Source organism: Bubalus kerabau, chromosome 4, assembly GCF_029407905.1.
Source record: "Bubalus kerabau isolate K-KA32 ecotype Philippines breed swamp buffalo chromosome 4, PCC_UOA_SB_1v2, whole genome shotgun sequence".
NCBI classification, from domain to species: domain Eukaryota; kingdom Metazoa; phylum Chordata; class Mammalia; order Artiodactyla; family Bovidae; genus Bubalus; species Bubalus kerabau.
In genome coordinates this window covers 117,496,908-117,509,056 of record NC_073627.1, presented here as the reverse complement: position 1 = coordinate 117,509,056, position 12,149 = coordinate 117,496,908, and the positions used below count along the sequence as shown (strand labels likewise).

Here is a 12,149-nt window from a genome sequence, read left to right as displayed (position 1 = left end):
AGTGATGCCATCCAACCATCTTGTCTTCTGTCATCCCCTTCTCCTCCTGCCTTCAGTCTTTCCCAGCATCAGGTTCTTTTCTAATGTGTCAGCTCTTTGCATCAGGTGGCCAAAGTATTGGAGCTTCAGCTCAGCACCAGTCCTTCAGTGAATTTTCAGGGTTGATTTCTTTTAGGATTGACTAAACTATTTGGTTTGCTGTTACAAAATTTCCCAGACTGGATGGCTTAGAAGCTGCAGAATGTTATTGCTCATAGTTCTGGAGGCTGGGAGTCTGAGATCAGGGTCTGAGGATGGTCAGGTGAAGGCCCTGTTTGGGTTACAAATTTCTGAGTGTATCCCTACGTGGTAGAAGGCGTTAAGGAGCTCTGTGGAGTCTCTTTTATAAAATAGAGCATTAATCCCACTCATGAGGGCTTCATCCTCATGACCTAATCATCTCCCCAAAGCCACATGTACCAACACCATCACTTTTGAAGATTAAAGTTTCAACATGTGAATTTTGGGTGGGGACACAAACATTTAGGGCATAGCAGAGAGGATAAATAAAGACATTTTTAGAGAAGACAATTCATGAGAAGAGTTAAGGATTGGATGTGGTGATAAGGGAGTAGATGGAGTCCAGGATGAATAATATCTAAGGCAGGGTAATGAGGTGAAAGGTGTCACTGAAGGGATAAGGAATGTAAGATGCATGGCAGAGACTGAGGCATCGGGTAGAAGCAATGAGGTTTAAGTTTGTTGAGCCTGAGATTCTAGTGGCATATTTAGCCAGAGATGTCTGGAAGGCTTTACGTGTATGGCTCTGAAGCCCGAAGGGCAAAATTTGAATAGGAAATTTGATAGTCACCTGCCTATTGTAGGAAAATAAAACTATTAGAGAGGAAGCGATTATGCTCAGGAAGCAAGTGGAGTGAGGAGACTCAGTGGGTCTCACGCTGAGAGGTGTCAACACCTGTGTCATGGGCTGAGGAAGAGGAACTCATGGAGAAGACTGAAAAGAATTGATCAGAAGAGAATAATGAAAACTAGGAGAAGGTAATATCATGAGTCAAGTGAATACAGAGTGAAACTTGATCATAGTAATAATAGTAAACTGAAGACCAGTAATCACCATATGCTATTACATTTTCTTCAGTTTTTTTCTTGGTGTTTGAGTAGAGAAGGATTAGATGGTAGATGGGTAAGCAGCTTCTAAAAAATATTCTAGATGCTTTCAAAGGCTCTAGAATTTGATTATGAAGCCCTAATTTAATTTCAAAACACAGTTGATCAAATTTCCTTTTTGATAGAGCTATTTCACGAGCCCTCTTTTTACACGATGGTCCTTATTGAGGTGGTTCTGAAAGTGTTAGTTGCTCAGTTGTGTCCAACTCTTTGTGACCCCATGGACTGTAGTCCACTAGGCTCCTCTGTTCATAGGATTCTCCAGGCAAGAATACTGGGGTGGGTAGTCATTCCCTTCTCCAGGGGATCTTCCCGACCCAGGGATCAATCCCAGGTCTCCTGCCTTGCAGGCAGATTCTTTACTGTCTGAGCTACCAGGGAGGGAAGAATATTTTCTGGCAGTAACTGAGCAGTAGTTTGAAGAGGGAGGGAGAAGACATTAGGAAGACATTTGTATGTTTGCCTACCTCTGAAAAGAGATTATCTGTATCCTTACAGAGTTAGGTGAATTGTAAAAGTGGAAAGAGAACATATTAAGTCTGTTTTATATTTTACTTTCTCTATTTGGAATGCTGGCTACTTTTTGTCCCTACCGATGTAAGCCAGTGTTTTCTCTCGCTCTTCTATGGAATAAGTTGTTAACTAGGGATTTTTCCATAGTAAGCATGTTTGGTTACATTATATTTGGAAAGTGCTATATCTTAAAAAAAATTTTTTTTTAAACTATCACATTGAGCAATGTGACTCAGCAGAGTTATAGCTTGAGCAGGTCCCATCATTGTTTTATCATGATATCTTACTGAGAAACATTTGTGAACAACTCTCGGCATGGAAAATGTGGGTGCAATTCAGTCATCCTTCGTGGGACTATAGGACCTCAATAGGACTTTGCTTGGATCCCTGCTGAGTTGCTGAGACATGCTGGAGGGCAGTGGTTAATGCAATTAAATATGGAGTTGCACGCTTTGGCTTTGAAGCCTCACTCTTTCACCGACCATGTGATGGGTAATGTGACCTATATTCATGAAGGGATAGTAGAATGCCTACTTTATAGGGTGGTCATGTGGATTAAATAAAATAATGTATAACACCTGGCACATAATGAGCACTCAGGAACACTGTGATTATCATGATGATTATAATAATACTTTCTATAATTTCATTTTACAATATCTAGTCCAGAGACCCACAATGAAACAATAACCATACTGGTTTCCCCCTCACTCTCAAACCTTGCACAGAAGAAACAAAAAGTACGAGAATTTCTTTTCCATGTCAGAATGACTAAAAGACTTGATTAATGTAGATCGTGGTTGAGAAATATAATTAAAATATGTTTCATAGGACATTGAGCTTTAGAAAACAAGTGCCTATGAAAGCAAGAGGACCTGATTTGAGGGTGACCAGGTTATTTGCCTGACAGTCTCTATTGTAGCAGATTACCTGTGGCTCTGAATACTTGTTGGTGTCTATTGTATCCTTTTGATGGGGCTGCTGCTAATGGAACTTAATGAGTCTCCATTACTGTTGTTTGGACTGTACTGTTTTTGAATTAGATGAAACAGTGTGCTAGATAGAGAGGCTCTAATGAAGCATATTTGGAAGTGAATATACATATATTTTGTGCTCTTTTCTTCATCATCCTTGCCAATTCTAGTTTTACAGGTTCCAGATGGTCAGGAAGCCTTTACTAAGGCTCTATTGAGTTATAGAAGTTGAAGCAAGAGAGGGCTCCACCCCCCTAGATGATAATAAAAATGGAAAATATGACCCCCTTTATTCTTTCATTTCTATCTGCAAAGATTCCAGAAAGAAGGGGAGGATTTCTCAATCCATGTGACCTGTGATATATTCTAGAGAGGAGACATCTGACACTATTTTGGAAAGTGCTTCCTAGAACTGAGTGCCAAGCTCTTCATGATACAATCAATCACTGCTTCTCCCAGCCCCCAAATAAGACTGGGAACAATTTTTTATTTCTGCATATGGTGATGTGAGTCATGAAACTGTTGACTATATTCCCTCCCTTGCTACTTTTCACTTTATTTCTGTTTATCAAAGATTTTTAGTATTGAGAAATTGGAAAGTATACTCCTTTCTGCAAAGTAAAGAATGAAACAGAGGAAAAAAGGAAAGAAAGAAAAATGTCATAACTGTATTAATTTCCTGGACTGCCACAACAAAGGGCTTCCCAGGTGGTACTAATGGTAAAGAACCTGCCTGCCAATGCAGGAGACATAAGAGACCTGGGTTCCACCCTTGGGTTGGGAAGATCCCCTGGAGGAGGGCATGACAACCCACGTCAGTATTCTTGACTGGAGAAACTCATGGATAGAGGAGCCTGGCGGGCTACAGTCCATAGGGTCGTAAAAAGTGAGACACAACTGAAGTGACTTATCACACATGCATGCACACCTAACAAAGTACCAAAAATTTGGGTGTCTTACAACAATAGAAATTTATTATCTCACAGTCCTGGAGGCTAGAAGTCCAAAATTATGACGTTTGGAGGTCCATGCTTTCTCTAATGACTCTAGGGGAGAGTCTTTCCTCACTCCTTCTAGCTTCTGTTGCTTGCTGACAGCCCCTGGTGTTCCTTGGTTTGTAGATGCATCACTCCAGGCAGAAGGCAGTTGTCTCACATTTTCTTCCCTCTATGTCCAAATTTCCCCTTTTTATAAGAATATGAGTTATACAGGTTTATGGTATACTTTAATGACCTTATTTTAACTTGATTACCTCTGTAAAGGCCCTCCTTTCAAATAAAGTCACATTCTAGGAATACTGGGGGTTAGGATTTCAACTTATCTTATTTTGGGGGTACACAAAACAAAACCTATACCCATATAACAGAGATAGATATAGATATATTTTCTTTGTTTTTTCTAATTCTCTAAATGAAATCAAGTGTTAAATTTAATTTGACTCTACTTGGAATGCACTTTTGTACTTGCATAACTGATGGTGAAGAAATGCTGCTTTGACTTGAACCACTGGTTCAATATCATAATTTGGGGTTCAAGTATTCAAAATCACTTAAGAATTGGCTCAGGCTTTCTCTGATTGTAGGTTTCTTAAAATGGGCTTTGTTTGAAACCTGGGATGTTTGTTTATACTGTAGACATGAAATTTTATTTTAAAAGATCTATAAACTTTTTCTAATTATGTTTTTTATTATTGATTTTATTCCTATCATTCTGGTTTCATCCTCAGGATTTTACTTGTCTACCAAAATAGCACAGTGCTTGACAATAGGAAATATTAAAATGTTTGTCATGTAAGTTAATGAATATGTTAATGAGTACAAATAGGCTGATTGATGAGATGATTGGAAGGCTAACTAGTAGAAGCTGGAAATGTGGTTCTGAAATACTGAAGAGAAATAAGGGCTAGAAATACAATTTTTAATTTTCCTTTTTCTGGTGATAGTGGGAATTATAGGAGTGGGTGAGGGCACCTGGGATGAGTACCGACTGGATAGAGAAGAAGGCAGAAGACAGACCCAACATAGGGAAGCCGCATAGGCTGGGCAGCCACCTGGAGATGGAATCAGAGCAGGAAGAGAGGCAGGCCAGTTCCCATCAACTTACTGCGTTTATTGCTTTTCTCCCTCCCTTTACCCTTAGGGTTACCGAGATGTACTTCCAAATGAAAGAAATGAATGAAAAGGTGTCTTTCATAAAGGACTCCTTATTGTCTTTGGACAGCCAGGTGGGACACCTGCAGGATCTCTCTGTCCTGACAGTGGATACCTTAAAAGTCCTTTCTGCTGTTGACACCTTACAAGAAGATGAGGCTCTCCTGGCCAACAGAAAGCATTCTACTTGCAGAAAACTTCCCCACAGCTGGAGCAATGTCATCTGTGCAGAGGTTCTGGGCAGCATGCCACTCTCTGAGAAGAAGAAGTATCAGTGTTATAGCATGCCCCCTTCTTTGCTGCGGAGCCTGGCCAGAGGCTGGTATCCCCCACGAGGGCAGAAAGGGCCCTTTCTTGAGATTACAAATCAAGAGGCTTCAAATGTAAGAAATGACCAAGGAGAGCAAGAAACAAAAAATCGTGTAGTTGCTTCTGGGGTGATGCTGAACAGACAAGCACACCCAAAGTATGGCCAATATCTCATGGTCCCTTCTTATCTAGAACAAGTTTCTTATTCTGCAAAAACTGACTTGCCTCTGTCCACACCATCTGTGGAAGCAGGTACAGATGGGCTGACAACTGAACACGTCAGCCAGACTGAGGTCCCTGTTCATCTGATGTGGCAGACCCCGGGTGTCTCAGCCAAGGGCCCCATGGTGGAAACCAAGGAGCAGTGTGAGTCACTTGGTCAGATACCAGCCAGACAAGACAAGGGGGAACAAGTGCTCCCCACTTTGATTTGCACACCTGCACCCACGAGAGTGTCCTCCCTCCCTTCCCAGGTCATGAGCATGCAACCTGGAGGTGGATATGTGAACTGGGCATTTTCAGAAGGTGATGAAACTGGTGTGTTTAGCACCAAGAAGCAATGTCAAATCAGCATGGCCTCCACTTGTAACCATGACTCCAGACAGAGTGAACACAGCCAGAAGCAGAACCGGGGCAGATCCCTGTCTGATAACTCGGCAAGATTGGCCCAGAGGAATTGCTCAGAACTACTTCCATGGCTCCAGCCAAACACATCCTTTCGAATCAGTCTGCTTCGGAAAGATAAGCCCTTCACTGGGAATCAGAGCTTGAGATTACACAAGGAGGAGAAGTTGAAGATCTCTAAGATTAAAAGTAAGAAGTAAACGTTTAAAAACCGGGATTAAATTCTCACCTTGCTACCATTCTCATTCTCCCCATTCTCTCAGTCTTACCTGTGAAACAAAATGGTTCCACGTACTGTCTTTATTGTCTCATGTAAATCATTTCCCTTACAGATCTATCAAAATTCTCAGAGATAGGACAGTCAAAATGGATCAAAACAAAATTGCTAACCAAGGATAGGAAACTGTCAAAGAAGAAGAAGAAAACACAAGGACTACAGGTGCCAGTAAGTGCCTTTTATGTTTTTGGCAACTGAGGCAGTATCCTATCTTAGCTTGAGTTCTCTTTATTCTAAAGTGCCAAGTACACAAAATAACACTGTCCTGGAAGGAATGGAGATGTAAATCTTAAGAGTCAGCAGAGCTGATTTGCAACAATTCATTTATCAACTCATATGTTGAAGGACTTTTGTGTTATTTTCAGTTTTTGGCTATTCCACTTAAGCTGCTAAGAACATTTGTGTACAAGTCTTTGTGTGGACATATGTTTTCATTTCTATTTGGTAACTAGGAGTAGAATAGTAAAGTCATATGGTAAGTATTTGTTTAATTTTAGAAGAAACTTACATTGCCACCAGTTTATGAGTAGTGGTTTATGAGCGTTCCAGTGGTCCACGTCCTTGCCAGTCCTTAGTAGGCTCAGTCTTTTTGATTTTAGCATATTAGTGAGTGTCCAGTGGTATCTCACAGTGGTTTCATGTGCCTTTCCATAGTGACTCGTGCAGAATCACCTTTTGAAGGAGACTTAACGTCCATAAAGAATGTGCTTCCTTCAGGGAACATGCGATGAGTTGCTGGGATCCCATAAAATATGAGTTTAGAATTATGTTCTAATTATGTTCTAAAATGGCCAGAGTTAAAATAAGAACTATTAACTGAGCTCAAGCACTAATAACTTGCTTTTGTTTGTTATCTTGTAGTTTGTCAAGTTATTTCATTTCTTCTCTGCCCCTGTGAAGCACATGAGGCAGCTGTTATTGTTAGCTCTCTGTTATTTTAATGATGTAGGGAATGGAGCTCATAGACATGAAGTGATTTGCTCAGTTCATGTAGTTTCTGAGTGACAGGGATAGAATTCTAACCAGTTCTTTCAGACCCTTATGTTTTTGTTGTTTTGCTTTACACCAGTGGTTCTTAAACTGCGGTCTCCCATCAGCATTACCTGAAAACTTAAGAGATTCAAATTTGCCCTCTCCTCAGACCTACTAAGGGCTTCCCAGGTGGCACTAGTGGTAAAGAACCCACCTGCCAATTGCAGGAAACATAAGAGACGCAGGTAGGATCCCTGAGTTGGGAGGATCCCCTGGAGGAGGGCCTGGCAACTCCAGTATTCTTGCTTGGAAAATCCCATAGACAGTGGAGCCTGGCGGGCTACAGTCCATGGGGTTACAAAGAGTCATAAACGACTGAAGGGACTTACCACACACGCACAGACCTACTGAATCACACACAGATCCTGAGGGTGGGACCCAGCAATCTGTGGGTTTAACACAGTCCTGGGTGATTCTGATACACACTCAAGTTTGAGAAAACCTGCTCCCCACCCTGGTTCTCAGTCATGACTGCAAATAGGAAAGTCACATGGATGCTTGTGTCCTGCCAGCACGAGTGATGGAAGTTTAACACTTCCCCGGTGATTTTAATGTGCAGCCAATATTAACAACCACTGTTCTTCAACATCGGAGAAGGCAATGGCATCCCACTCCAGTACTCTTGCCTGGAAAATCCCATGGACAGAGGAGCCTGGAAGGCTGCAGTCCATGGGGTCGCTGAGGGTCGGACACGACTGAGTGACTTCACTTTCACTTTTCACTTTCATGCATTGGAGAAGGAAATGGCAACCCACTCCAGTGTTCTTGCCTGGAGAATCCCAGGGACGGGGGAGCCTGGTGGGCTGCCGTCTATGGGGTCGCACAGAGTCGGACACGACTGAAGTGACTTAGCAGTAGCAGCAGCAGTTCTTCAACATGCGGTTGTTGTTCTGTTGCTCAGTTGTGTCCAACTCTTTGCAACTCCATGGACTGCAGCACATCAGACTTCACTCAGTTCTCAGTTCAGTCTCTCAGTCATGTCTGACTCTTTGTGACCCCATGAACCGCAGCACACCAGGCCTCCCTGTCCATCACCAATTCCCAGAGTTCACCCAAACCCAAGTCCATCGAGTCGATGATGCCATCCAACCATCTCATCCTCTGTCATTCCCTTTTCCTTCTGCCCTCAATCTTTCCCAGCATCAGGGTCTTTTCCAGTGAGTCAGCTCTTCACATCAGGTGGCCAAAGTAGTGGAGTTTCAGCTTCAACATCAGTCCTTCCAATGAACACCCAGGACTGAGCTCCTTTAGGATGGACTGGGATGGACTTTAGGACGGACTTTAGGATGGACAGCACACCAGACTTCCCTGTCCTTCACCGTCTCCCAGAGTTTGCTCAAACTCATGTCCATGATGACTGTGATTTGGAATCTATTCAGATTAACGTCACTCTGTTCCAACAAGTGTCTTTCTTTCCAGGTCATAACAGTCAACACCTGCTCTCAAAGTGACCAATTGAACCCAGAGCCTGGAGAAAAGATCTCAGAAGCACACAAGGGCAGCAAGAACTGGATTCCAGTGTGCAAATTTAATCAGATAAGTATGTAACAGTCTGCATTCTTGAGTTACCCAAACCCTGGTAGTTTCCTCAGGGTATGGTCTTTAGACCAGTGGGGGTCCCTGCTGTTCTTAAGTGGAGGTGAGAGAATGAGAAGGGGCCACACTTTGTAAGAAAAATAGCTCTTTTCTGCTTTTAGTTTTTATGAAAGAGATTCAATTTGCATTTGTTTAATGGGATAATTGTCAGAATTCAGAAAAGAAAAATTAATTAAAACGTAGATAGTCTTCTATTCAAAGCTGTTGAATCTGCATCAAGGAGTATTCATTTAGTCTGACTTATGGGGTGAGTTGTCTAATGTTATAAATTCTTTAAAGTTCAGGCGACGTTGATATGGGCCCTTACACAGAACTCAGTGCATTGAGTTGTAGTTGGTCATTTACAACTGCTCCCATATAGTGTTTATTCCATTGGCAAGATTCCCTTAAACTTAATAGTAATGATGTTTGTAGAGGATAGAAGACAGATGAGTGAGCTAGGAATGAAGACTGTGAGCTAAGTGTAGACTGTGAAATAAGCCTGGACAGATGCGTTGAGGACATATTAGGAAGAGAATAGGTAGCAGTAAACTGAACATTGAACCTCTTCCATTTGATATTAAGAGACCCTTACTAATTTTTAAACAGAATGGACTATGTGGTTAGCAAGTCATAAATATTTAAAATTATTTGAAGTACTAAATTTAAGGTACATGTATTAGTTTTAGATATACAACATAATGATTTGATGTATGTCTGTGTTGCAAAATTAGTAGCACAGTAAATTAATGTCCATCACCACCTATAGTTAACAATTATTTTTTTTTGTGATGAGAACTTTTAAGATCTATTATCTTAGCCACTATATAGTATTGTTAAACTATAACCACCATGCTGTATATTACCTCCCCAGGTATTTATCTTATAGCTGGAGTTGTACCTTTTGACCATCTTCTCTTATTTCAAAAAAATTCAAACTGAGAAAGATGGAAGTGGCAGGAGGGTTCTGGCAAAGAATCTCATTTAAATCTGATGATCAGGAGGAAAGAGAAGACCTAGAGAATTAGGCTAATTCCCGGTGTTTGGCTAATCTGAAGACTTCAGGAGGCCTAGTGTCTTGATCCACATTCTGGGTTGAGAACTTTATTTTTTTAAAAACTTGTCTGAGTTAAGAATTGAAAAAGAATTAAAAAAAATTTTTGAGGGTGCCCTGTCAGATAGCTCCTTCTAAACACAAAAGGTAAAGTTTTGAGGAGATTAATTATGGAAGGAAAAGCATAGTTTTAGATTTTCATAGAGGTATTTTATTTTAATTGTAGTACTGTGCTATCATTGAGATCATATTTATCATAATTTTATTATGTTATGAGAAGTATCATATATACAATTTTGTGATTTTTTTCAGTAGCTTTTTTTGCATTTCCTGTGTACTTTTTTTCCAGCACCAAATAGTAGGAAAAAATAACAACTACTTTTAGCCAGGGACTTTTAATAAGTATTTTTCTCAGAATTTATCCAACCAAATATTTATTAAACTGTTATTGATTACCTACTATATGCCAGTGACTCTGTAAATACCAGGTATAAAAAATATTAACAATAATGATCCTTGTTAAGTTTTTTAAAGAAAAGGCTAAAAATTAAAACTATTTGCTGGCATTCTTTTCTTTCTTTTGTCTCAATTTGATTTTGTCTTCTTTTTTAAATAGCCTACAGTAATGCTTGATTATGCTATTAAGGAAGAATTACTAACAATTTGGATCTCAAATTTCATGTATTTTGAATAAAGCATGGATGACAAGGTTCAGGGGAAAGTGAAAATTACTAAAGGTATTTTATAGGAAGATAGGGTATGTATAATTCTTTGATAGAGAAGTATTAATTGTTATAAACATAAGGGTAACTATGGAAGAATAGAAATGGGGTAAATAGCTTTCAACCACTTGAGTAAAAAGGACAAAAGAATCTTGGAAAAATTTGCTTAAAAGAGAAAAGAAAAGTATATTCCAATTTAGATAAATGCAGTGTTGAGATCTTTTATTTGTAACTGTGATTCACATATAACACATTTTCATGTATTCTCTAATTTTTTCCTTCCTTTTAACAAGGTCTAGAATCTTACATATATCAGAAAATGAAAACTAAAGGAGCTGAACGACATCCTGTACAAGTCAGTGATTATGGAAGGCAGTCTCAAGAGGTGAAAGCATTTTATTTGAAATTTTAAAAGCTCAGTTTTCACCCCTTCTCCTCCCACTTTATTATTTCTTTGTTGTTCTCTTTTTTTGCTCTTTATCCATCCAATAACTTATCCTGAGCATTTTAGCATGAATGAGAAAAAGTTTAGGAATTTTTGACACTGTTTTCAAATATATAAAAGTTGCCACATGGAAGAAAAATACCTCTAATACACTTTTCAGAGGTAGAGCTAAAAAAACAACATATACAAACCACTGGGAGACAGGTTCAGCCTGACTTGAGAAGAAATTTTTACCTTTTGCAGCTTTCCGGGGATGGAATGGTTTATCTCACAGTGGTTAATGTCTCACTTAGTGTGGTTAGTTAAACAGGCCAAGGCAACTTCTTTGTAGATGTGTTGGAGGGGATTTGGACATTTCAGAGTAAAGGACCTTCAGTGTTTCTTCAATACTGATTTTTCAGTCTGTTTTTCTTTCCGTCTGCAAATATGTGCTTGTTTTATTGCCACCCACCATGGGGTAAGCATGATCTAGTTGGACTAGCCACCACCTAACCCCGCCGACCCAATATAATTTTGATCTTTATTTGAATATTACCCCTATGACCTTGGAAAGTGTATACAAATCACCTATGTGAACATATACTACAACCTCAGATGTTCTTATAGGAAGGTAATCTGTGAAACAGAATACTACTTGAAGGTAGTCAGGGAACCTGTCCGCCCTGTCAAATCCTGGCTCTTCCACTTCCTAGGTTTCAAAGTTATACATATCAATTAACCTTATGAGCTTCATTAGCTTCATCTCTAAAATGGGGTTAATGCCATCCTTACCAGTTTAATAGTGGATAACAAAAATAACAGTAGTGAAAATGCCTGTAATAATGCTTGGAGTGGCTTCCCTGGTGGCTCAGATGGTAAAGAATCCACCTGCAATGCAGGGTTCGATTCCTAGGCTGGGAAGATTCCCAGGAGAAGGGAATGACTACCCATTCCAGTATTCTTAACCGGAGAATTCCATGGACAGAGGAACCTGGCGGGCTCCAGTCCATGGGGTGGTAAAGAGTCTGACATGACTGAGCAGCTGAGTATGCACGCACACACAGTGCTGGGAGTATACTAGATTTTAAGAAATAATTTAAATCTAAATAGAAATAGAATGAGATGTCTCAAAGGTAACATTCTGAATAATCATTAACTGAAATAATGATCTGGTGATTGGGTATAACAATGTAATGATCGTTTCCTGTCAACTTTGACTTTCATGCCTTCTTTCACATCCTTAACAGATGTTATATGTTCACTCTCAATTTTGTAAAAACCATTATATATTACAGTTTCCCTTTGATGTGCCCATAAAATTCTTTCTG

General features: G+C 39.9%; 1 protein-coding gene across 1 annotated transcript in view; it reads left to right on the top strand.

Moving 5' to 3' along the window:
* TRPM6 (transient receptor potential cation channel subfamily M member 6) overlaps positions 1-12,149 on the top strand; it is a 164,667-nt gene that overhangs the window by 127,530 nt on the left and 24,988 nt on the right. Inside the window, 4 exon segments of the mRNA XM_055578315.1 lie at positions 4,794-5,926; positions 6,070-6,182; positions 8,466-8,586; positions 10,691-10,782. Of these exon segments, the coding sequence (XP_055434290.1) occupies positions 4,794-5,926; positions 6,070-6,182; positions 8,466-8,586; positions 10,691-10,782 (1,459 nt within the window).